This window comes from Vipera berus (assembly GCF_964194415.1).
Source record: "Vipera berus genome assembly, chromosome: 4".
Taxonomy (NCBI): domain Eukaryota; kingdom Metazoa; phylum Chordata; class Lepidosauria; order Squamata; family Viperidae; genus Vipera; species Vipera berus.
This window is the reverse complement of record NC_138206.1, coordinates 97,524,666-97,551,169: the sequence shown is the minus strand read 5'-3', so window position 1 is coordinate 97,551,169 and position 26,504 is coordinate 97,524,666. Positions and strand designations below refer to the sequence as shown.

General features: G+C 36.2%; 1 protein-coding gene across 3 annotated transcripts in view; it reads left to right on the top strand.

Moving 5' to 3' along the window:
• DOCK9 (dedicator of cytokinesis 9) overlaps nucleotides 1-26,504 on the top strand; it is a 125,885-nt gene that overhangs the window by 35,615 nt on the left and 63,766 nt on the right. For all 3 annotated transcript variants that reach the window (XM_081327644.1, XM_081327643.1, XM_081327645.1), the window contains exons 2-18: nucleotides 191-307; nucleotides 7,830-7,919; nucleotides 10,543-10,625; nucleotides 11,595-11,664; nucleotides 12,302-12,397; nucleotides 12,586-12,720; nucleotides 15,913-16,087; nucleotides 16,806-16,870; nucleotides 20,220-20,294; nucleotides 20,391-20,531; nucleotides 20,992-21,195; nucleotides 21,279-21,401; nucleotides 21,920-22,002; nucleotides 22,318-22,440; nucleotides 23,114-23,193; nucleotides 23,277-23,464; nucleotides 23,603-23,668. In XM_081327644.1, coding sequence (XP_081183770.1) covers nucleotides 191-307; nucleotides 7,830-7,919; nucleotides 10,543-10,625; nucleotides 11,595-11,664; nucleotides 12,302-12,397; nucleotides 12,586-12,720; nucleotides 15,913-16,087; nucleotides 16,806-16,870; nucleotides 20,220-20,294; nucleotides 20,391-20,531; nucleotides 20,992-21,195; nucleotides 21,279-21,401; nucleotides 21,920-22,002; nucleotides 22,318-22,440; nucleotides 23,114-23,193; nucleotides 23,277-23,464; nucleotides 23,603-23,668 — 1,914 coding nt within the window. The remainder of the gene's footprint in view (nucleotides 1-190; nucleotides 308-7,829; nucleotides 7,920-10,542; nucleotides 10,626-11,594; nucleotides 11,665-12,301; nucleotides 12,398-12,585; nucleotides 12,721-15,912; nucleotides 16,088-16,805; nucleotides 16,871-20,219; nucleotides 20,295-20,390; nucleotides 20,532-20,991; nucleotides 21,196-21,278; nucleotides 21,402-21,919; nucleotides 22,003-22,317; nucleotides 22,441-23,113; nucleotides 23,194-23,276; nucleotides 23,465-23,602; nucleotides 23,669-26,504) is intronic.

Below are 26,504 nucleotides of genomic sequence, written 5' to 3'. Positions count from 1 at the left end.
TTGATAAAAGCAGTAATTCTGTATATTCGTATCGAGGGAATAAATCAAATGTAAATAATGGTATTTAATTTTGAATAGTCATATGTGGGATTGTACTGCATGGAGGTTCATGAATATGTATAGCATCTTAAAATATATTTTGGTACAAGAATAAAAATCTTTATTCACTAAAATTTCCCCCTCTTTTCAGGCAAAACCAAAGTTAATAGAGCCAATAGACTATGAAAATATAATTGTTCAGAAGAAAACTCAAATAATCAACGATGGCTTGCGTGAGCTGCTACTTTTTCCATATGATGATTTCCAGGTACTTTTTATTTTTTATGAATGTTGAATTAAATTTATTGTATAATATTATAATAAGGCTTGAAAGAAAATAGTTAAGACAGTTAATTAGACAGCTAATCTACCAGCTTCTAATATTCTACAACTGTGTGGTTTAGGTACATCATAAATAAATGAAAAAATGAATCAAGTCTAAATAAATTTCAAGTAGTTTGTTAGGGTCACTGCTCATACTCTGTAGCTATTGGTGAAGTATTGTTATCTTTCTGTTTTTGAGTTTGTGATTGTTGATTATTTCTTTTAAAATCTTAAACAGAATAGGACTAGATCTCCTGATATGACTCATTTTATATCTCTTCTCAGTTTTTAAAATCCAATCATCTCTTTGGGGGATTAACTCAAATCACTTGTAGCTTTTTAACTGATGAGGAAACACAGCTATTAAAGGCAGCCTTTAGAAATAGCTTAACAATGGATGGATATGTGTGTGTTGCTCATTTTCCTAGAGCTATTTGTCCCCCCCCCCCCAAGACTTGATCATATTGGTCTATAGATCTGTGTTGGCTTTATTATATATTCTGATATACATCTGATTTTCATTGTTAATCACAGTTTTTAAGGTCAACTCCAATTTGTTTATGATATTGTGGTCATTAGCCACAAAGAGTGTCCAAAGAGCCAAGGAGTGTTTAAATGCTCAATATGGCCAGCAGATTAGTTAGCCTGAAAAATTAATAGGAAAAAAGACCCAATACTTATGAAAATAATTTTACTCATTAAAGTAGATTTTGAGCCAATAGAGAATGTCAACTCTTAAATCTACTTTGGCCAAGTGTTCAGTGCACGGACAAAATTGTTGAAGAGATATCATTTGAAGCAGATTGGTATGAGTTAGCTTTCATCCAACAGAAAGCAATGATGAATTTTTTCAGTATCATAGAAATGTCAGTTATGACCTACGGCTGTGAAGTGTGTAACCTAAGAAAATCAGAGGTGGAGAAGCTTCAAATAACTCAGTATGCAATGGAAAGTTGAGTACTGAAGATCTTACTTGGAGACCAACTAGAAAAGCAGAAATTTACACAGAACCAACTTTAAATTTGGCATAAAAGGTGGCATAAAAATACAGATGGAAAAACATGTTATGTACATGCAAGACAGCAAATGCTCAAAGGATGACATACTAGTGACCCTTTAGCTGCCTGCGAGGCTGACTACCTATAAGCTGGAGGAATGAATTATGGAAAATCCTGGACCCAACTGAATCTTTAAAACATGTGTTGATACATAACATGTCATGACCCAGACTCTGGTTTCAGATTCTGAATCTGAAGTTGAGGAAACTGCTCCAGTTGAGTCCATGGAATGTCAGCCTCAGGAGGGACAGAGGCAGACATCACATGAGGCTGATCAATCACAAGCATCACCTGAACAGCTGGACCTGTCAGGTGATGATGACATAAGGTCTCTCAGTCCTTGCAGTAGATAAGTGGAAAGGAGATAGAGCAGAGCAAGTCTGTAAGATTACTTGCCAAGCAATGGAGTAAACATTCTAATTAGTGACAGCTGGCTGCAGCGTATAAAAAGACATGATTTACCTTTTGTTTTCTTTGCTGGAAACAATATCTGGTTCGTGCATGATTCCTGTATGTGAATTCTACTTTTGGACCTTAGTCACAGGCCTAGCTAACAACTTGGACCAGACTCTTGGAAATTTAGACAACTTTTCTACATGCTCCTCTTTGAAAACAGGCAAGCCTTTGTTGTGTTTGACATTGCTTGCTACAGTACTCTGTTGCTTGAAGTTAAAACTGATAATCTCTCCCTAAAATTTGTATGTTGGTTTGTGGCTGAAACTTGAAACAGGACATAATACAAATACCTGTTGGTGTCATTGCTTCAGACAGAGAACCTACCTGAATAAATATAATGACTAAAATATCAAAGATGTTATACCAGTATAACAATGTCAAACTATATGTCACTGTTTGAATAGATAAGGTACAACAAATGGTCATTTTGTATAGCTTGAAGAATCTGCTCCTTGTTCACTCTGTAACAAACAATTGTAGGCCAAGATGATAACAGTGGTCTTCAAAATCAAATTGTTAGTAGAAAAAATAATTAACAGAATAATAACTCCTGTTCAGGCAGGAAGCCCTATACCATTTTGGACAAATGGTTGTCCAATCTCTTCTTAAAAACTTCCAATGTCAGGAAATTCACTACTTCTGGTGGCATTGGTTGAATTGATAATTAGTCATTTTAAAAATAATGTTACAAATGACCATCATTCTTGCTATGTTGAGGAAAAATTATTAAGAAGGTTGAACAATACAATTAAAATATTTTGGAAACTGTTTGAAGCAGCAATAGAATAAATAGCAATAAGTAATGAAACAATATAGGCAGCAGAAGATATGAATTTAAAGATCTGTCAACAGTAGTATGAGGAGAAGAAATGGCAGACTGAAGACAGCTCTGCAAAAAGCAGACATGAAAACAGAATGAAGAGCTACTGAGTAGACCAGCTCTTTTATAATTTTTAATTCCTCTCTGGACAAGAAGAGTACTTGAGATTACCAGCAAGTGTTCCAGACAATTGTTTCTTATGAGGAGACCGCAAGTTACAGTCTCTGGTGGGTTTAGAGCTCTGGGAATAAAGAACTTGCTCAAACTACAGTTATTGCTTTGAAAGAACACTGTGTTCACATATTTTGTTTTCTAATCACTTTCAGAAATTGCTTTTATTAGTAACCTTTGGATTAACAGATTTTATAGCACCAGATGACTTTCCTTGAATCCTTAGTGGAGGCATGTCAAACTCGTGACGTCACGTGACATTGTGTGATGTATCGCAACGTTTTCCCCATTGCTGGCAATGGAGTGGGTGTGGTTTTGGCATGACACATCTGGCCCGTGGGCCGGCAGTTTGATATTTATTTATTTATTTATTTTATTTATTTATTAGTTGTTTTTTTTTTATACCTGCCTTAGTGAAATAAGTTTTAAATCCAAGATTGAGGATTTATGTTTTTTGAAAAACATAAAAGAAGATTGTTAAAGCTTTGAAGAATTTTGTAAGAATAGACACCCCCCCAAAAAAAAGACATTCTAGGACATTATTTGAAAGGCTAAAGATCCAGATTATTAGATGTAATAGGAAGGAACAGAAAATTGGTTTATTTAATCAAAGTTAAAGATGTTATTTCTAGTAACCTTTCATAGATTTTTTTGCTGATGCCAGGACTGAATATCTATGCAGATTCTCAGTCATCCATGTCATAGTTGCCCCAAAGCTGCTTTTCCAAAAGGCAACTTGGATGGGCTTTTTTCCCCCCCCTCAAAAACGTTTTGCTTCTTATCTAAGAAGCAGAAGTGAAGAAGTTTCTTGGATGAGAACTGAAATGTTTTCAAGGAAATAACCCTTAATAAGTCCATTTGCTTTTTGGAAAAGTACCTTTGGGACATTAGGACTGAAATGACAAAACTTTAAGGATTTGTTTATAGATAAGAGATCAGATATGGCAAGAGGATGTCATTTGCTGTATTTTAAGAGGATGTGATAAGTTACTAAAGTATACTTGTGTTGAAGGGAGAAGTTACTTCTTAATATATTTCTTTTTTTAAACTATATTATTTTTTCTATCTTTTCTATTTTCCTTCAATTTTTTCTTTTCTTTTCTGCAGTTTTTTCTTTTCTTTTTCAAGTTGGTATTAGTTTTGTTCTAACTGTAATTTTAATGAGGCTACTTCATTAAAAAAGAGTAGTTTTTCTACAATGACATTCTCAAAATGTCTTGATACGGTATGACTTAAATCTGAAATGTTATTTGGAATATCATTTTTTTTACCTGTCCTATTTGGAAAGATGATCATTTTCAGGATAAAGAATATAACATGAATATGATTAATTGATACATTTACGTGGCTGCCCAACTCAAATTACAGTATGTGTTATGCATAGTTTGATATACATCCCTGATTATATTTGTTCTCAACCTTTGAAAAAAATGTAATTGGGAACACTTTTAAAAAACAACAACAAACAGGTTTATTGTAGAGTTAAACTTTTTATTTTTACATATTTATTAATTTTGCCTAAATAATTCATATTTTAAAGAAAGGTGTCCCTCTTTTAAAGGAATTGAACTATTTACCTGTGCGTTTGGAGAAAACTATATTTAGTAGACTCAATAAGAAATAGGTTGAACATTTATGAAAGGAACCACATCAAATGCAGGAAACAGGTGTGACTACAAACAATAGGAAGTACATATGTACTTTAAAAGTTAAACATCTTGGAATTTATTATCAGAATGTTGAACCAAAAGCATACCCAGGCTTCGGGGGGGCTCAATCCTTCAGCCGCCAAAACTTTAAGCTCTGGCGGCCCTGGAGAGCTCTACCCCTACCTGGGCGCTCACCCCCTCCTCTTCTCCCGAGGAGGGGGCTTCCGAGCCGCCAAAACAGCTGATCGGCGCTGTTTTCGGCGGCTCTACGGAGCCACGGGGCTGACAGCCAGAATGGCTGCCTGCGGCGACGCCTTGCCACCCGGAAGTCCGTGCACTGGACTTAGTTTGAGAGCAAGAACAAAGCCTTCAAATGAGTGGGGAGGCATTGCAGGGCCAGGTCCCTTGTACCCGCATCCAAGCCGGCAGCGGCAGCAACCACCTGAGAGGCCATGATCCCACTCCCCAGCCAGCCACCCACTCCGCCCGACTTAATCCTCGCCTGTTCAGCGGCACAACCTTCAATTTCTCAGCTCTGTCTGAGTGGAGGAAAGCAGAGACGGAGCAGCAAGATTGCTTTCAAACAACAGGACCCGTGTGTGCTGCTTGCTTGTGTGCACCGGCCTTATTGAGAGCAAGGTTGTGCCCATTTGCAAGCTTTTCTCCTCTCCCTCAAAGGAAGGAAACTGCGGCAAAGAGGAGACAGATTTTGCAAGATAAGGGACTCCGGCTCGGCAGGAAGGGAGAGGGAAGCAGTTGTGAGGAGTGGGGAAAGGAATAGGGTGAATACGGTACTGTAATGCAGAGCCTCTGTGGTCGCTCGTAAGGGCAAACGACTGCCATGGTGCTGCAATAGTCATAATTTTGGGACTTGCTTGTAAGCACTACGGAGCACTGATCACATAACTTTGTACGAGCGTTAAGTGAACGTTCATAACTCGGGGATTACCTGTAATTCTGTTTTCTAACTTTTCTTCACTTTTTGCATCAAATTCACTAAATGTCTAGAAAATAACCCTAGATTCCTTTAGAGAGAAAAAACTTTTCATGAATATTTATTAATGAAATCAAAATCATTCATGTAATTTATATGCTGCCGAACTCCCAAATTACTCTGGGCAGCTTATAGCTAAGAACATTTCTATATATTTACATTCTGCATACTTTTATTATAGTATTATTCGTACTGAAAATTACATTGGCCCTGGAAATTCCATTGCTAAGCAAAGTGGTCATTAAGTGAGATAACACTTGACTGTCCTGTTTAGCAGCAGAATTTTCAGCAATCCTGGCTACAGTTGTTAAAGCAAATTACCTACACACAGTCATTAAGTGAGACATCATGTAAGCATTAGTTGCAACATTCTGTCGATTTCCCCATTGGCTTTGGCTGTTGGCAGCCATCTGGGAAGGCCCAAATGATGACCACATGTATGTAAGTTCAAGCACCAGTCATAAATCACTTTTTTCAGCACCGTTGTAATTTCAAACAGTGGCTAAACTAATGATTATTAAGCATGGACTATATGTATATGTGTATATATAAAATATACTTCTCAGAACAAATAATATTACTATAAAAATGTTTGTTAGGCAAAATGATACATCATAAGGTAATAATTTTTTTGAATCAATGTAGAATAAAGAATGCATTCAAAATCCAGGACCCGTCACTGCCATGGGATTGAAATTTGGTAAAGTTGTGAATGCTCCAGCACTGCTGTGCCATTAGGTCACCCGCAGTCACATAATTGTTATTTCTAACACTCCCTGCCAGCTTCCCGCAAAGAAAATCAATGGGGATGCCAGCAAGCACTCCCACTGCTTTTTTGCCCGCCTGTGGTCATTCTGTTTGTTTAGTTAAGGAAATATAAATATCTCTGAAATGTTGACCAAAAGGTCCACAGATTGTCCAATAAAGCTTTAGAAATCAACACTGAGATATTCATAATGGCAGTATCTTTGCATTTATTAGTATAATCTGTTAGCTTTAAATTTAGAACTGAGGTATGACCAGTGACTCCTAATGTTATAGGAATCCAACTAGAAAAATAGGATTAAAGATAAAACTGTTAAAAATCTACTCAGAGATTCCTACTGATTTTGAGTTTAAATGTCCAAGGCAGATGAATTGCTTCCTAGGCCTTAGTTGATTTCTGGATAAATCTTGGTGCATTATGTTTGGGAAATCATGGAGAACTAAATACAAATATTCCTACCTTTAAAAACAATAAGGAAGGAATTTGAGGAATTAAGAGTCCCATCTGCCTGTTTCTAGAGCAGATCATAAAGCAAGTGAGCCTATTTCAAAAACAGCATGGTAATTGCCAGCATGAGCAATTGTTTCCAAATTAACCTTATCTTGGACTTTGATCAGATTGCTTTGTTTCTAAGAATATGGAAAGGATGTAGACATAATAGACCTTGATCTCAGCAAAGCATTTGACAATAGTAGTTGTGACGTGCTGATTATAAGCTAAATAAATATTGCTAAAGAACATTAATTAATTAAGAACATAGTTGAAGAATTCTAAGGATTCTAATGGATGCCATCACACTGGAGCAAAGTTTATGGTGTGCCACAAGGTTCAGTCCATGGACATCTTTTCAATATTTTTATTAAATACTTGAATGAAGGGTGAAGGAAGTGCTGAGAATACTTTTAGGACAGTAGATATGGATGATGCATCTCTAGTGTAGTCAAAGGATTATTTATTTATTTATTTATTTATTTATTTATTTATTTATTTATTTATTTATTTATTTATTTATTTATTTATTTATTTATTTATTTATTTATTAATGGGACATATATCCCGCCCTATCTCCCGAGGGACTCACTATACAGTATAGTGCTGTTGTGACTTCTGGCATTTTAGACAGCAGACTATATATGTACCCTGCATTTACTGGTTGCATTAAACACTGCCCCAAAATATTTGAAGATTTTAGCAGACCCTGGTGTATATTTTCCCAACTAGATACTGCAAATTAGAGCATGATCTAATACCACTATCCAGCTCTAGAACCTGCTTGCGCTTCAACTATTTTTTTTAATGATTTAATTATTTTTATAAATGAGGCAGCAAACATATTAAACCTTCCTCCTCCTATTTTCCCCATAACAGCAATCCTTTGATGTGAGTTGGACTGAAAGAGAGTGACTGGCCCAAAGTCACTGAGCTGGTTTTTATAATGGGCTGCTAATTAGTGGAAAGATGCTGGTTACCTTTTTTTATACATTGGCACTATTAGGGCTAAACCCCACTCCTGCAAATAAAATTCTTACTGAGTGTATTTTTTTCATTAAAGACTGCAGTATTGAAACGACAACACCAGTATGTATGTTCTACAATTCCAGAGAATGCAGAGAAAGAAGCTTATAGCTTATTTGTAACTGAGGTAATATTTTTCTATTTTTTTGTATCTTTCTAACGTACACTGCTTCTGGGCTACAAAAATCTAAATAATCATTAGATGGCATCAGATTTCTTATATCTCTTAGACATCTGGAACTCATCTAGATTTCTGCAGTCCAGAGGTGGTATGCCTAGTTATTTAAGTCTGTATTACGATGTGCTTTGTTATTGTAACCAGTGAGAACAACAATAAAGTGTTCCTATTCATCTCCACCCTTTACTCAGAGCTCCAGCTGGCTAGAACAGCAGTCTCAAAGTACTATTCAGTAAGACTTTAGAAGCTATTTAGAGTTTTGTAAAATTTCCTTCCAAACCAGCTGCTTAGAGTGTGCTGGATATTTAAGAAATAGGCTGTTTCAACGTTCTGAATAGTATCCTTTACCCTGTTACTTAGTATTTCAGGTACAAACAAACAATGCTTTGTTTGTTTAATAAATATAAATATTTATAATAAATATAAATAATATATTTATAAATATAATATAATATAAATATGGAGGGTACATTTTGAAAGCTCACATGATGTATCTGTATCAGTACAAATCCAGTCCTCTCTCCATTCTAAATGTAGTCCGATTAAATTGCTAGATGATTAAGCAAATCAGTTTCTGCTCTCATTTATTGCTGTCAGTTGTTCACAATTATGTCTCTTAAAATCAGTCTGGCAGACTTCTTGTTCATTCAAACTACAGACCTATTGGGAGATTGCAGTACATCTGTCCCTATAGTACAACAGAGTATTCTAAGATGCTGTATTTCTTAGAAAATATCTCTATTATGTCTTAGGAAGCTGAATGCCAGAATAAACTCTACAGGTGTGTTTAGTTAAAGAGTGTATTGATTCTGACTTCAGTGGGAATAAAGAATGTTTTGTCATTCATCATAATTTAGTAGAAGTAGTAGTACTTTAAAGGGACGCGGTGGCTCAGTGGGTTAGGACGCTGAGCTTGTCGATCAGAAGGTCGGCAGTTTGGCGGGTCGAATCCCGAGTGCCGCGTAACAGAGTGAGCGCCTGTTACTCGTCCCAGCTTCTGCCAACCTAGCCGTTCGAAAGCACGTAAAAATGCAAGTAGAAAAATAGGGACCACTACGGTGGGAAGGTAACAGCGTTCCGTGCGCCTTTGGCGTCTAGTCATGCTGGCCACATGACCACGGAGACGTCCTCGGACAAGCGCTGGCTCTTCGGCTTTGAAACGGAGATGAGCACCGGCCCCTAGAGTCGGAAACGACTAGCACGCATGTGCAGGGGAACCTTTACCTTTACCTTTATAGTAGTACTTCATTGCAATTGGTGAGAGCTACAAGGAACAAAGAAAAGGAAAACTAATGGTAAGATAGCAAATAAAAACCACAGTAAAACCTTTACAATATTGGAGAAGTTAAAGTATAAGATATTTTTCAAATAGTAAAACAAAACTTAGCTAAGTTAAGATAAATAAAATCACAGTAATTACAGATAATAACTGTAAATAAAATGGAACTGGATGGCCTAGCAATCTGGCTAAATAGGCTGCTGTTAGCTGCAAGTGGACATCTTGGTAAGAGGAGCAATATAAAAATAATATGGGTTAGTGTTTCAGAACTCTTTCAATACAAGGGCAAAGTATTTATTCAAATGGATGTGTTTCCCCTGAAGAATAGCTGCTGGGTGGGAATTAAAACGTGCCAGAATTAGGGCTGTTCTGAAATTTGGGAGCTGCTATTTGGCTTAGAAATCCACCTGGCTTGAAAAAAAGGTGAATAACTGCCCAGGAACACACCTCCAAGTACGGCAGCCAAGTCTGATTCCAAATCCCTGGCATGCTGTGTAAAGGATGCCTCTGCATCTTCATATATTAAGTGAGAAACCTAACAATTCCTACCCTAAGATGAATCAAAGTTATGGCTAAAAATCACAGGAATCAAACCACAGTGTAGGGGGGAAGGGGAAATAACCTTAACTAATAAGAAAAAAGGCATGTTTAAATATAAACTTTTAATTTTGGTCACTCCAACTACATAGTGAAGGAACACAATAGGAACCCATCATGGATAATATGAAGATGGCATTGAAAGCCACTGAGAGTTCAAGAAGAATAAGAATGGTCTATCCCCATCTGCCTCCCCCCCCCCGAGGCCATCCAAGAACACAGTCAATGCTGTCTCTGTCCCATACCTTGGCCTGAATCCTGACTGAAGGGGGCCCAGTTAATCCAGTTCATTCAGTCCTTTGAAGCTGAAGTGCGACTACCTCCTCCAGAATCTTCCCTAAAAGGAAAGGTTGGAAACTGAATGTTGTCCAGATTGGTCAGGCCAAGCAATGGTCCCTTGAGAAGAAGATGCACCACCACTTTCTTCAGAGGCAGTGGGATTCCCCCTCCCTCAAGGAAGAGTTTGCCACCCACCCAATCACACATCCCATCCTGGGCGCCCTTGACTTGCCAGGAGGGGCATGGATCTAAGAAGCAGCTGAATTAAGATCAACAAAAAGGAACGAAAGTTTCTTCTTTTTTCTTTAACTAGCATAAATATAGTGGTGTGATAAGAGCAAGTACTCAAATTACTAAGATAAATGTATTGTTGCATAAAGAATTGATCTAAAGTTTAATTTTTGTCCTAATTTAAAGTGTATTAAGACATACATCTCTGACTGGCATGTTGTCAATTTCAAACATGAAGATTACTCAGGAGACTTTCGGCAGCTTCCAAAGTAAGCAATTTTTGTCTTAAGCTTTGTATTATACTTACAGATAATTGTAGTTAACTTTTAATATTTAATGTGGTAGATACTTGGAAATTGCTTCCAATTCAGTTCTAACAGGCCAGATTTGGAAACATGTTTTTCCCTGGTTTCCAGGTTTAATATCTTAGGTTGATTCAGTTCTGCAATATGGGTTTCACAAAAACAACAACTTTGAAAGAACATTTGCAATTTGTTTCATGGTTTTAGGAGAAGCAAGAACCATGTTGCTTATTCATAATTGAGCCCTGGTGGCGCAGTGTTAGAATGCAGTATTGCAGGCTAATTGTGCTGACTGCCGGCTGCTAGCAGTTTGCAGTTCAGGTCTCGCCAGTTTAAGATTGATTCAGCCTTCCATCCTTCTGAGGTCAATAAAATGAGGACCCAGATTTTTTTGTGGGGGGGGCAATGTGGTAACTCTGTAAACTACTTAGAGAGAGTTGTAAAGCACTGTGAAGCGGTATATAAGTCTAAGTGCTATTGCTATCATTAATTTTTAAAATTCCACTTCGAAATGTAAATACTGTTAGTACTATATACAGATAGCTGCAGAAATGTATGAGGCTCTGTTAACCATTTTCCTATAAAGGCAGAATATGTCAGTTTAATGAAGAAATAGTATGTTGTAAGTCCTCATTTTAAGCAGGTGAAAATTTAACATTGACAGATTATAGCAAGGATGTCAACAATTAGTTTAATGGATTTTTAAATGATTTGCCCTATATTTGTAAAACAAATTTCAAATTGTTTGCAAATCTTAGCTACTTTTGCATTCAAGATGCAAAAGTAAAAAAAAGCAAAAGCAAAACTATTATAGGCATTCTCTTTTAGAGTCTTTCATGTACTGTATATTTTAATCATACTTTCACACACTGGCAAACTGTTGCAGTGTGTTTTCCTATAGTAATTATTATGTGTTATGTGTCTTTTTTTTCTTAGCAAAGGGAACAGATTAGAAAAGCTTCCAGTTCATGTTTTTGAAGTTGATGAAGAAGCAGATAAGGATGAGGCAAGTCTGTTATTTTGATTTTTTTTACTTCATTTTTAAGATGTTACGATATAGGCCTCCTTGGGAGTAACAAAATGTTATATTTAATAAGAAGTAATTTTATCTTGAAATCTTTTAAATATGTTAAATAATATATTACAGTGATCTGTATCAGGCATAAGAATTTTAAATAATTTGCAGATTGGACAGGAATATTAATCCCAGCTAATCCAGTCCTTAATAAATAGATTGCCTGGCTGTTCTGACCAAGGTATTTAGACTTAGATAAAGCATTTTGAAATCATCTACAAAATTGATAAATACTGTGCTTAACTTATAATTCTTTGCTGTGTTTCAACCTGACAATCAGAATAGATTATTCACTTAATGAGATTTAGCTGTATTTTTAGAATTTACTTTAACTTTATGATCTAATATTGAACAAGAGGGAAACTATAATGAATGAGCGTTATAATACTATGTTTCTCTTCTTTTGGCAAAACTGAGTTATGCTCAATAGTCATATAGCATAGGAAATTTTTCTGAATATTTAAGTTACATCAAAGCACTTGTTTATTAGTTATTTTATTTATAGAGTTGAAAAAAATTACCGTAAATGTTTTACTCATGAGTTTATATGTAGTTTATTTTTTACTAGGATGCTGCATCTCTAGGATCTCAAAAGGGTGGACTTACAAAACAAGGATGGTTATATAAAGGGAACATGAACAGTGCAATCAGTGTTACTATGAGGGTATGTAGAATTTTTGTCTATTCATAAAATACTGTAATGCTGTATAATGTACAAGTGCACATTGACTGTGATCTCAGTAATACTTCTTAATGTATAAAAAAGTTTGCAGTGTTGTGGGCACAAAGAGATGCTTTTGGTCCCTGTGTTACATTGCTTTTGTTTTTAATATGTAATTTTTCACAAATTAGTCATTCAAAAGAAGATTTTTTCATCTCCTTCAACTTGGTGATGGATCATATAATCTTAATTTCTACAAAGATGAAAAAATATCAAAAGAACCAAAAGGCTCAATTTTTTTGGATTCCTGCATGGGAGTTGTCCAAGTAAGTAGAGAATTATATTGTTTGATATGATGTGTAACTCTTGCAGAAACCTATAGTATTTCTTCTAGTGCACGGGTCGGCAACCCGCGGCTCCGGAGCCGCATGCGGCTCTTTGAGCCGTCTTCTGCGGCTCCCAGCCGCCCGGTGCGCGCGCACCTCTCCAAATGGAGAGTGGCACCGCCCGTTTGGAGAGGTGCGCGCGCACCTCCCCGAATGGGCGGAGGTGCGCGCGCACCTCCCCAAACCTTTGGAGAGGTGCGCGCGTACCTCCGCGTGAACGGGCCGCGGCGTCGCTCTTTGAGGAAGCTGCCGCGGCCCGTCTGCAAAGCTGCCGAAAGCGGCAGCTTTGCAGATGGGCCACGGCAGCTTCCTCAAAGAGCGATGCCGCGGCCCGTTCCGAGAGGTGCGCGCGCACCTCCCCGAATGGGCGGAGCTGCGCGCGCACCTCCCCAAACCTTTGGAGAGGTGCGCGCGTACCTCCGCGCGAACGGGCCGCGGCGTCGTTCTTTGAGGAAGCTGACGCAGCCCGTCTGCAAAGCTGCCGAAAGCGGCAGCTTTGCAGATGGGCCACGGCAGCTTCCTCAAAGAGCGACGCCGCGGCCCGTTCCGAGAGGTGCGCACGCACCTCCCCGAATGGGCGGAGCTGCGCGCGCACCTCCCCAAACCTTTGGAGAGGTGCGCGCGTACCTCCGCGCGAACGGGCCGCGGCGTCGTTCTTTGAGGAAGCTGCCGCGGCCCGTCTGCAAAGCTGCCGAAAGCGGCAGCTTTGCAGATGGGCCACGACAGCTTCCTCAAAGAGCGATGCCGCGGCCCGTTCCGAGAGGTGCGCGCGCACCTCCCCGAATGGGCGGAGCTGCGCGCGCACCTCCCCAAACCTTTGGAGAGGTGCGCGCGTACCTCCGGGCGAACGGGCAGCGGTGCCGCTCTTTGAGGAAGCTGCCGCGGCCCGTCTGCAAAGCTGCCGAAAGCGACAGCTTTGCAGACGGGCCGTCGCCGTCGGGCAACCGGGAACCAGTTCCATCTCACTTTTTAAAAAAATGGCAACCGCGTGCGTCCGCGCATGCGCAAAACATTTTTTGCGCATGCGCGTGCATGGACGCACGCACGCGGCTCCCAGTTTTTTTAATTTGTGATGGAACCGGTTCCCGGTGGCTCTTTTCCTTTTTTAGGTTGCCGACCCCTGTTCTAGTGCTTTGGAATTACACCTTTATACTTATTTACTTGTATAAAGTGTAAATTCATTAAATGCAACGGATTATTTTTGAATTAATTTGTTAGAATTGCACTATTGGTCCTCTGGATGATAGAAATATTTTTTTATTACAAAGGCTTTATGTTTTTAGTGAGCAAGTATTATAAAATACTGTGTTTTCATAAGAATTTAATAAAAAAAACAGTTCCAGTTTAAGTGTTGAATTAATAAACTTAGAATCTTGTTTTTTGAACTAAATTATTCAGGAATTGGTGCTACATTTGTTGCTACAAAATTTATCTTTTAAGCAGCTAGTGGATTGCCAAGTTTGAAAAATAATAATCTAGACCAGACATGTCAAACTCACGACATCACGTGACGTCGCATGACGTATCGGGACTTGTTTTGCCATTGCCGGCAGTGGAGGGGTACAGCTTCCATGTGATGCGTCCGGCCTATGGGCTGGCAGTTTGATCCCTGATCTAAACTGAAAAAGTATCTTTCACTCAAAGGCCAAAAAAAAAAAAACCAGTTATTTTTCATTTGCATGCTAAGCATGGAACGTGTTCTGATGTAACAAACCTGGAATTATGCACTCTTATTAACTGCCTGCAGATTTTTTCTTCTGTTTAATAGTTTAATATTAAATTGTTTCAGTAATCATGTAACACTAAACTCTGGTTGAGCATTATATTTAGAAGCAAATAAGCTTGAACAAAGCTTCATGGTCATGTATTCTTCATTTGCCTCTTGGACACATTTGGGAGAATAGTTCAGAAGAGTTTACTTTCACTTTTACAGAATCTTGAATTACAATACTGTAGCCAGCAGACAACTTAAAATATCAACAGCAGGTTTTAGTATTCATTGATGGCTATCTAAAACAGTGAACTCCAGTGCTGCTGAAGTCTACCCAAATAGCAAGAAGAAAATGAGAATGAGATCCTTCTTTATTCAGGATATTCTGGCTCCTACTTATAGTGCTAAATCATGATTTAATATTGCATGTGGACATAATCAGAATGTGTATTTTTTTCCTTGGAAATATCTCTTATGTGAATTTTGCTAAATATAATTTTAAGTTGATAAACAAAATGCCAAAGTTCTTCAAAAATCAGGGGGAAAATATAAGTTTAAACCTTTACTATTTTGCCTTACATTTTATGGCAAACCAGTCTTCTCATCCTTCATTACAGGTCTTTTTTCCACATTATTATGTAAATTAATAATACTTCTTAAGCAGAATATTTTGGAAAAGTTGCCCATGGTTAATTAGAAAAACTAGAATTTAAGATGGAAAATATTTTAGTTCTTGTTTTTTTATCATAACTCATCAAATGAATGTTGTTTTCATAGTCTTAATTCACAGTAGCATAATTTCTTGTAATCAATATGTTCAGAATAAATCTGTGGAAGTCCCAAATTATTATGAATTGTTGGACCTGTTTTGATTTCTTTCTCTTTTTTGGCAATGTAAAAGGAGTTCTAACATTGCTAAATTGAGCAAAATAAACAAGCTGTCATTTGGGAGGTATTTGGTCCTTAATACCTGAAAGGGTTTTTGTATATAATTTTATTATATTTAATCTTAAAAAATATGCCTAAAAAACTAGAGAGATATTATAAAAAGCCAGTCTCGCTTTTTTCTTCTCATATCTCCAGGAGAAAAGGAGAAAAATCAATAAAAATAGTAAAGTAAAAGAAAATCTCAACAAAAGCATAAATACACACACACACACACACACCCTCACACTATATATTGAAATAGAAATATAAAAAACTATATTTTTACACAAAATTAAATTTTGCCCACAATGAATCATATTGTTCAGTCTTTCCATTATTCATTCAAACATTGAGAGTGAACACATTTCCTCAGTTCAATATTTTAGGTCTAAAAGTGGTAGTTTCTTTTAGCAATGCAAAATTATGGGGTGGAGGGGAGGGAGAAAAGAAAATCTGTTGAAGCTGCTAGATTAATATTTTTTATTATATTGCAGAACAATAAAGTCCGGCGTTTTGCCTTTGAGCTCAAGATGCAGGACAAGAGTAGCTATCTCCTTGCGGCAGATAGTGAAGCAGAAATGGAAGAATGGATTACAACTCTAAACAAAATTCTCCAATTAACTTTTGAAGCAGCAATGCAAGAAAAGAGATATGAGGACTCACATGATGGTAAATGCAAGTTATTTTCAAGTTACTTCCAAGCTATTCAGTAAAAGAGAGGTTTTTCTCTATAATTCATAATAGCTGATACAAGTAAGTAATTTCTAACAGTGGCGTGATGGCCTAGTGGTGGAGACACTCAGCTCCCACTTGGAAGGCTGAGAGTTCTATCCTAGGTAGCAGCAGATGTTTCCCTCCAAGGGCACAAAGAAAAAATATCTGCTGTGAACTCCGTGTAGGCATCAGAAGGGCATCTGGCCAGTAAATGCTCAATTCCATCTAGTCGCTGATTCTACCCTGAATAGGGACTGCAGGGTCATAAAAAGGGAGTTTATACAAGACTTTCCTCTTTTTTTGTATTGGTATTTTGATATGTATTATCAAAAACAAGATACATTTACTGTCAAAATAAGATATATAGATATAAATAATATATCCACAATGAATCTCATTTAGATTTTACAAATCAAGCTGTTGTGAGTCTTAAGAATCAATTGATGGCGCTGCTTACAAATGCCAGAATGCTGTGATAATGACAAATTAGATACAGTCCAACATCAAACAGTACCTAATAGGAAATAGAAAATTGCCCATTTGAATTTTGTTCCTGAATAGTGTGAAAGATTACCAATTTTCAGAATTTTGAAAAATTGTGAGATTCTTGATTATAACATTTTTCTATAGTGATCAATGGAACTCTATAACTTCTTTTTTTTTAAATTAACAGAAGATGAACAAAACAGGATGGACAGTGCATCTGGTTTAGATATTTACCTTCCTGAAATTGCAAAGGTAGTCTTGTGGTATTTTCTCTTTTACAATATGAAATGACAATATGTAATAGAATCTGCAAAATAGAACATTCTGGAATGTCCAATTGCCCCTCTTATCTATATCAAACTCTCAACCAAGCAGCAGTTTTTCATTTCTAAAATTAAATAAATTTAAATTTAAAAAGGTTTAAGGTGTCCAGGACATAGTAGTCTTGATAAAACAGGCTGTTTTAAAGGTTCAAATCACTTTCTGAACACTTCAAATTGTTTCTGGTTTCAAGTATGGAAGATGTCAATTTACAGCCACTTAAGACAACAAGATCCAAAAGTGTTTGTCACGATCAAGGGCAGGAATAGAACATTTCATAGTTCGTTGGAATGCTTTATTTCTAAATCAAGTGAATTTTGAAAATTGCTAAAATTTATAAACCTTATTAAGGAAAGAATGTTGATATTTATCAGGAAGATTTGTTTTTGAAGTACAGTTGTTAAATAAAACTTAGATTGCTAGAAAGAATGCTTTTTGAGTTTTTTCATAATTTCAGGCTAGATTTTCTTGGTAGGCAAATATAAAGAAAATGTTAATACTAATCATTGTAAAGTGATCAGAATCTTACTTAAGTACACCTAATCCTTGATAGAATAAGACATTAACGAAAGTAAATATTTCTATCAAAATAGTTGCATTGGCCTTTAGGTTTAATAGTGTTTTACATTTAGAAAAATTACACTCAAGAAAATAAGTAGTCTGATTTAGCCATAAGATTGATATATTAAAGCAATATGTTGAGGATCAGACTTGAACAACCGATATCTTCAAAAGACAGATCCATAGTTAAAATCTCTTAGCTTCTCTTCCTTAATTTAGTTCAATATTTCTCAACTTTGGCAACTTTACAATGTGTGGACTTCAGTACCAGAATTACATTAGTGGCAGGATTCTTGGTAGCATTCTGCTTACCTTGAACTCTTTTTGCTCAAAGCAAGCTATTACTGAAAGGAGATACCAAAACATCCCTTTTGAACAGAGATTGTGTCCATGTGGTGGAGGAATAATTGAAACAATGGAACATGTTATTTTGTATTGTGCCCTGTATACAGTCTCTTGGCTGGAATTTTATTTCCATTCCTTACTAAACATTTTAGTTCTTCTTATATTTTTTTTATCTTAACTTGTTACTGTCAGATTAATTCTTCTTGCGAGAAAGTTGGCTCCTATTTGGAGCTCTCTGTTTAAGAAACTTCTGTTCTTTGCAATGTGCTATCTGCTTTTAGCCCTTGAACATTCTGCTTAGATCAGGTAAACATCTGCATTGCATCTCACAATCTAATGTAAGAATTAGGACATAATTTTTGATAGAACATTATCATGTAATGGGACATTACCCATATATCCTTTCCTGGGAAAGGAACTAAGCAATTTTCTACAATGTGAATTTTAAATTTATTGAAGTCACACCATACTTTTCATTCTAGAAATGTCTTTTATGGTCATTAAAAGCAAAATGTGATTTGTGTATGATAGAGGGATGACTAGATGGTTGTGCATGGTATATAATTTTAGCCACTGATGCACATGAAACTAAATACGAAACTTATGAGATGTATTCAAAATTATTTCTTTCTAAATTCAGTTAAAATACAGTGTGAAACAGGAAATGTTGAACTCTATAGAAAGTGACTGGGATTTGGCTGTTTCCTGAGGTTCAGAGCACCTGCTTATTATATCTAATCTTGGTACCTCAAATGCGGCTTCATGTTTCCTTAAGATCCAGCAGCTATTTTGGCTTATGTTTTTCTTAGGTACTACTTCCCCTGTATTTTGAACTGTGTACTTTTTGTTGCTATTTACAGTAAGATTAATTTTGTTTAATTTCTGGATGGTTTCAAAATATAAGTGCCCTTGTGATTTATGCTCCATTTCTTGTTATCAGCCTGTTATATATATTTTTCTGTAGAAACGAACATTACAGAATGGCTTGGCAATTGTATTTCTCTGTGTTGGAGATGCTGTCTTCATTCATTTTTTAAAGTTGGCTACTCATGACAGGGTGGCCTGTTCTATTTCATGATAAATCTTTGCAGGAGATACTTCCCAATCCCATTCTTGGTATACTGAAGGCTTCTCTATCAATGTCGTCTTCTTTTTATGAACCAGAATAATTCTAGACAGGAAATAAAGTTGGTCAGAAAGGTTATATTTTACTACAAAAGCAAGTAAAATGTAGAATTTACAAAAATAGATTCTATTTTTGGAGAAGAGTGCAGAATGAAATATACTAGCATATTAAAGAATTGCCTTGTAGAACACCATCCCACCCACAATCTGGCAGCCCCGCCCCCCAGCCTTTGATCCTTCTGGAAGGCCATCCGGACCGGGCTGTTTACTCAGGGTTGACAGGTAGAGAAGGGAATCTCAGGATGGCTGAGGTGTGGAGTTTTTAGTTTTATAGTTTTGTAGTTCTTTTGTTGTTGTGAACTGCCTAGAATTTTTCAAAAGACACTGGCCATATACATCAGATAGATAGATAGATAGGCAGGCAGGCAGACAGTATTATGACAAACCTACCCTAAAAATCTGTATTCCAGTTTTTTACCTTGCAATGTACTGCAATTTGTTGCATATAAAGAAGCCCTTCCTGATTGAATTCAATTAGGGTTCTATTATGAATCTGTATTATCAATTTTGTCATTGTTTTATATTCTCCAATTTTGGTCTCTCAAACTTGTGTTCTTGGTAAAGTTTTACTTTTTTTCTTGTGCCAAATTTGCACTTGCAGCTCATCAAGGTATATCTTAATAAATTGCAATACTTTTGATGTACGTTGGTGCTTAACAGTTTGTGTATCCTTTTCAAGCTTTCTGCATAAATATGATCTAAAACATGAACTGTTTTCACAAGTCCTAAAGCTAGATAAAAAAAAGAGAACCCAATTTAAAAAATGAGCCAAAAACATACTTGTTTATTTATTGTGGAAAATGATCCAAAGTACTTAGAACTATGCCTAGAGATGGTAAATTGGAAGTAAGATTTAAAACTAAAATCAGTTCGTCATACCTGTGAGAAATATTCTAGAGTCCAAACTGGCCTGTGATACTGTTATCATTAGTCCTACAGAGGGCTTAACATCTGTTCTTGAGAGATCCATTTAGTCTAGGACAGGGGTCGGCAACCTCGGCTCTTTTATGACTCGTGGACTTCAACTCCCAGAATTCCTGAGCCAGCTATGCTGGCTCAGGAATTCTGGGAGTTGAAGTCCACGAGTCATAAAAGAGCCGAGGTTGCCGACCCCTGGTCTAGGAGAAATTACCAAAGGAAAGAAGGAAAAATATGTTTATTAATTTTAAAATGCCATTTTATTTTGTAGAGTTGCAGAGATTCTGAATTTAAATTCAAAAATGAAAGCAGGGTTAAGCTCTTTGCACTGGACCCAGATGCACAGGTAAGACTGATTGCAGGGAAAAACCCAAAGCTTTTATATAAAGCTTTGATTATTTGAGCATTTAAAAGTTATTTTCAATGTTTGTTTCTTTTAAAGAAACTAGACTTCTCTGGTATTGAGCCTGAAGTAAAGCCATTTGAAGAGAGGTTCGGGAAGAAAATCCTGGTGAAGTGCAATGACTTATCTTTCAATCTACAAAGCTGTGTGGCTGAAAATGAAGAGGGACCAACAACAAATGTAAGTTGGAATGGTGAATCTATCGTGTAACATTTCAAGAATAATACCTAATACTTATTTTGATGTTTAGGAATCAAAACATTCTGAGACAATATAATTTCATCAACTTATTAGAGTTTTACAATCCAGTGCAAGAACAAATTGAGTGATAAGATTTTAACTACAGCAAGAAATTAGAAGTTATATAGAGCTGATTATGTTAAATAGATGCACATGTGAATTTTTAATGAATATAATATTGTAGTATTAAACATTTGACTATATATATGGTGGTATGATCTAGACAATAAGTATATCATGTAGCACATAAGGGAATATTCTGTTTAATGGCATTCATAATGTAAACATTAACGTGCAATATAAGGACTGCTTTTTCTACTGGAAGTTCTACATTGTCTATTGTTACAAGTAAATTAGCATTTGCCATTATTATGTTCATGTCTTCTTTTTTAATGTCTAGGTAGAGCCATTTTTCATCTCACTGTCACTATTTGATGTTAAGCATAATCGGAAGATTTCATCAGATTTCCATGTTGATTTGAATCATAGCACAGTGAGACATATGCTAGCTAATACATCACAGGAGTTGTTGAATGGGAGTTGTGATTGCTTACATCCAATTCAGGATATTATTTCAGATGTAATACTGCAATATCCCAAACAAGTAAGGAAAAAAATAGTGTTTCATTACAAATCAATGTTCTGTATTTATATTTAATAATTAATGAAGCAATTAATTTATTTTAGGGAATATTCTCAGTAACGTGTCCACACCCAGATATATTTCTAGTGGCCAGAATAGAAAAAGTCCTACAAGGGAGCATTACTCACTGTGCTGAGCCATATATGAAAAGTTCTGATTCTTCTAAGGTATTTACTTTGATTGTTGGGTATTTCTAATTTCTGAATTTGTCTATAACTTGGTAACTCAACAATGTTATCAAATTGAAAAGGGCGCATATTCAAGATGTAGTTGCCAGATTTTGATATCAGTTTAATTCCTACACTTGGCAGACACGGGCAGATACAGATTGCAGGCAAAGTTGCATCTTCTGTGCTGAAGTTTGTTTACCAATTGACAAAGTAGACTAAAAAAAATTGTAAAATCAATTATTGAAAAATCTGTTAAGAAGTCTCAAATATTGCTTTAGTTTTAAGATCCATTTGGAAAATAAGAACTTAATTGTAATAAAAACATAGGAAACAACTTTTTAGATAAATTTTAGGAATTAAGGCTGATTTTAACTGTGAGCTTGATGCCAATAGCAGTTTGGTAAGTTAAGAAAAGAGACTGGAAGAAACTTCAGTTTCAGTAAGAATGGAGATTGCAGAGATGTAAGCAGGAGGACTTTTAGTTGTAATTCAGTTCTTTTTATGATTGTTTACAGGTTGCTCAAAAGGTTCTGAAAAATGCAAAACAGACTTGCCAACGATTAGGGCAGTACAGAATGCCATTTGCATGGGCAGCCAGGTAATGCATTATAGTGTTCTTGATTTAATCCAATAAATCTCTGACTTGTAGTGCTGTGACTTCCTAAATTAGTAAATTAATTTATGGGAGGGCTCCTCCCCCATGAATAAAAGTAATGGTTTAAATGTATTTCTAGTTTGGCATCAACCCATTATTTGTGACAAATGATTTAGCTAGATTTAAAATGTACTGCTTTTTGTTCAGCTATTTATACTAAGTTCAGTAAGTTAATGTGTTAAGGTTTTCTAAACTGCCTCTATTTTCTCACCATGATGTTTATATAGACTTTTTTTATTTTAAAAACTTCTATTTTAGAACACTGTTTAAGGACATGGCTGGAACACTGGACAAAAGTGCAAGATTTTCTACACTTTACAAACAAGATAGTAACAAACTTTCAAATGAAGACATGCTTAAACTGTTAGCTGACTTCAGAAAGTGAGTGTTTTGTTTTACATAGAAATGAAATTATTCATATGAATTCAAATAGTAATAAACTGGTTTGTGTCACATGTGTTGTCTGGAACTGTGTGGTACTTCTTTTTCCCGTCTCCAATAGAGTTATGACTGTAATGTTATAGAAGAGTTGTGAAATGATAAATCAAAGCTCTCCAGATCTTCCTCTTCTGTTTTTTATATTGATTTTTAATTAGTTTATTTATGAATGATCCTGCCTAAGAGATTTATTCAAAACTGGCTTTAAATATACATGTCATAAGTCTTTAGTACTGATATATATTCCATGATTTAAAAAATTTAAATCAATAAGAGAAAAGCATAACAATGGAGGATTTACCTATTCTGCTTCTCAGCTCTGTTTATACTACGCAAGGCATAATACACTATGTTGGTCAGTCCCCCTGATTCTCTGGGGAATTTTGGGAGGGATGGGAAACTGGATTACTAGCAATCTATGAATTAGGGAAAGGCTAGTTCCATAAACATGCTTTCTTTCAGGGTGAGCCCAATGATTGTTGTGTTAATCTCTCCTTGAAATGAGTTGAACTATTCTCTTTTGAAGCATGCTTTGCATGTTTCCATGATGGAGATTGAATATATTGTCTTAGCCATTTTTATGTTAGGTCATATTTGTTTGTTTTTTGTTTCTTAGGCCTGAAAAGATGTCTAAGTTGCCAGTTATTTTAGGAAATCTAGACATAACAATTGATAACGTTTCTCCAGACATACCAAGTAAGTATTGAAAAACTATTGTAAAAGTGGCTACAATAGCTTTATTCTTCCATTTTTTTTATACAATTCTAATATATTTTCAGATTTTGTTAATTCATCATACATTCCCATGAAACAGTTTGAAAACAGTTCCAAGGCAGTAGTAACGTTTGAAGTAGAGGAATTTGTTCCCTGCATACCAAAACATACTCAGCCTTTCACCATCTACAACAATCACCTTTATGTTTATCCAAAGCACTTGAAATATGACAGTCAGAAGTCATTTGCAAAGGTGAGTTAATATGCCTGTTAATTATGTTCAGATTCAAAGCTAAATTGAATCTGGATAAAATCATGTCTCTTTGTTGGAAATTTGATTTATATACTTGAAAACAAAAGCAATTAAACTTAATTTCTATGCTCTTTTTAGGCAAGAAATATTGCAGTGGGCATAGAATTCAGAGATTCTGATGATGAGGATTCTCGGCCCCTCAAGGTATGTTGATCTGGCTTATGGCTGTTCAGTCATTAATAACAATTTACAGTGCAGATGGTGGGGCAATATCTAAGACACATCTCAAAATCTGTAATAATATTTTCTGTGTATTACATAAGCATAAATAAACCTGGTTACAAGAACAAGCTGTATTTGTATGCACAACTATACTCTGCATTCTTCATTGAAATAAATGGAGTTTGGATTTTTCTCCCCAGTGAAATAATATAGGAAGTTAAGGAGATATCAAGTTAACCGTAGCTGCTAAGTAATTTGGTTTCTGTGTTACATTCAATTTATTTTCCATATATATGTAGAAATATAAACAAAAGAGGTAACATCCATCTTTAAGACGTTTGCTGCCTAAAATTAGAGTCATCCAATTGCTTGCAAAGTTATTTTTCATATTGAGGCAGAGCAGTGATTTTTCTAGTTTAAATCAGAATAGGTACAGCTATGTAAGAAATATACTTTTCCTACCCACTAGGTGTTTTAACAAAAATTGGACTCTCAGACTTGAAAGATATAAAATTTCAGGAATAGCAGTGTACAAAAAACAATCCTTCATGAAGTTTTAAAAATTACAATATTCGCAGTGGTATGTGATTGTAATTTGTGTTAATGCACATCCCTTTAACACAGCTGATTTTGTGTGTGTGTGTGTGTGTGCGCGCGTGCGTGCGCACACGCATATTCTTTGGTATTTAGAATTGAATTTCAAGATAGGGAGAAGTCGATATAAAGAACTCTACTCACTTTCTATTAGTGTCCTCAAAGGAACAGAATCATGCATCCTGTAGACCAGACATATAATCCAGGGAAGTATGTTGCCTCCCTGGAGCGGAAATCAAACATGTGGCTGCATTTCCTTTGTGAAGGACTATTGGCAAGGGATGGGCTGCACCTCATGAAAACAGGGAAAAATGTACTTGGGAAAAGACTGGCCCAATTCATCAGGAGGGCTTTAAACTAAAATTGACGGGGAAGGGTGACCTGTCTTCAGAATCTCTAGAACCGAAAATCAATCATAACTCCCAAGAAAACAAATCAAACAATGAGGTGGGCAGAGATGAAAAAAAAGAAAAACTCAAACAACATTCAGAAGATGCAGGAAACATACCCACGCACAGGCACAAAAGCCTTAAATGCTTATATACAAATGCTCAAAGCTTGGGAAATAAACAGGGTGAACTAGAAGCAATAGTACATGACTGAGGGTATGACATAGTTGGTATTACAGAAACCTGGTGGGACGAAACCCATGAATGGAATGGACTGATGGATGGATAAAAATTGTTCAAATGAAACAGGTCAACAAAAAGAGGAGGGGGTGTAAGAGAACACTACATATCTACAGAAACGCACATGATCAAAGATAAAATCTCTCCAGAATGCATATGGGTCAATATAAAAGAAAAAATGTGACATTACCATCGGTGTATATTACAGACCACCCAACCAATCACATGAAATAGATGAACTCTTTGGCAACCAGTTAACAAATTATATAGGAAGCATACCACAATAGTAATGGAAGACTTCAACTATCCAGATATCAACTGGGAGACAAACTCTGCAGCGAGTGGGAGATCAAACAGATTCCTAACCAACATAGCTGACAACTTTGTCATCCAAAAGATGGGGGAGGAAAGTATATGTAAAGTCATACTGGACTTAATTCTAACTAAGAGAAGAAGTGATAGAGGGAGTTGAAGTTGCCGGAACCTTGGGCAAAAGTGACCATGTCATACTGGAATTTAATACAACACAAACGCTAGCAACAGAAAACAATCCATCCAGTGTGTTGACCTTCAAAAGTGCTGACTTTAACAAACTCAGAGAGAACAATCCCATGGATAAAAATCCTAAAGCAGAAAACAACACAAGAAGCATGGGAAACTTTCAAAAATGCAATCATAATAGCCCATACCAGCACAATACCACTGAAAAAGAAAAACAAGAAATTCAAGAAAAAACTAGCATGGCTGCACAAACTGACAAACTGAAAGACAAAAAGGACAATACAAAAAATGGAAAGAGGGGCACATAACTAAGGCCAATTATCAGCAGACAGCCAGAACATGTAAAGATGAAGTCAGGAAAGCAAAGACTCACAACTTACAAAGACTTGCAACAGAAATCATGGATAATAAAAAAAGTTTCTTCCAACATATTAACAAGAAAAAAGTCAAGGAAACTATAGGTCCACTAAAGAGAGAAGATGGCAAGGAAATAACAGGCAACAGGGAGAAAGCAGAGCTGCTTAATTCATACTTTAGTCTTCACACAAAAAGAAACCATAGCCCAACATACCAGAAAACCATTGCAAAAGACAAATTAGAAACGAAAATTAAAATAAGCAAGAAAATGGTAAGAGAACACCTATCTGACCTTGACGAATATAAACCACCACGGCCTGACAGATTATATCCCAAAGTTCTGAAGGAGCTGGCAGATGTTATCTCAGAACCACTGCACCACATCTTTCAAATATCTTGGAGTACAGGGGAAGTACCTGAAGATTGGAAAAGGGCTGATGTGGTTCCCATCTTCAAGAAAGGGAAAAAATGGACCCAGGAGACTACAAACCAATCAGTTTAACATCAATACCTGGGAAGATCCTAGAAAAGATAGTGAAAAAACAGATCTGTGAACAACTAGAAGCAAACAAAGTTATAAGTAATAGCCAGCACAGGTTTTTTAAAAACAAATCATGTCAAACCAATCTTATTTCATTCTTCGACAATGTGACTAAACTAGTAGACCAGCAAAATACTGTGGACGTAGTATACCTAGACTTCACTAAGACATTTGATAAAGTAGACCACAACCTACT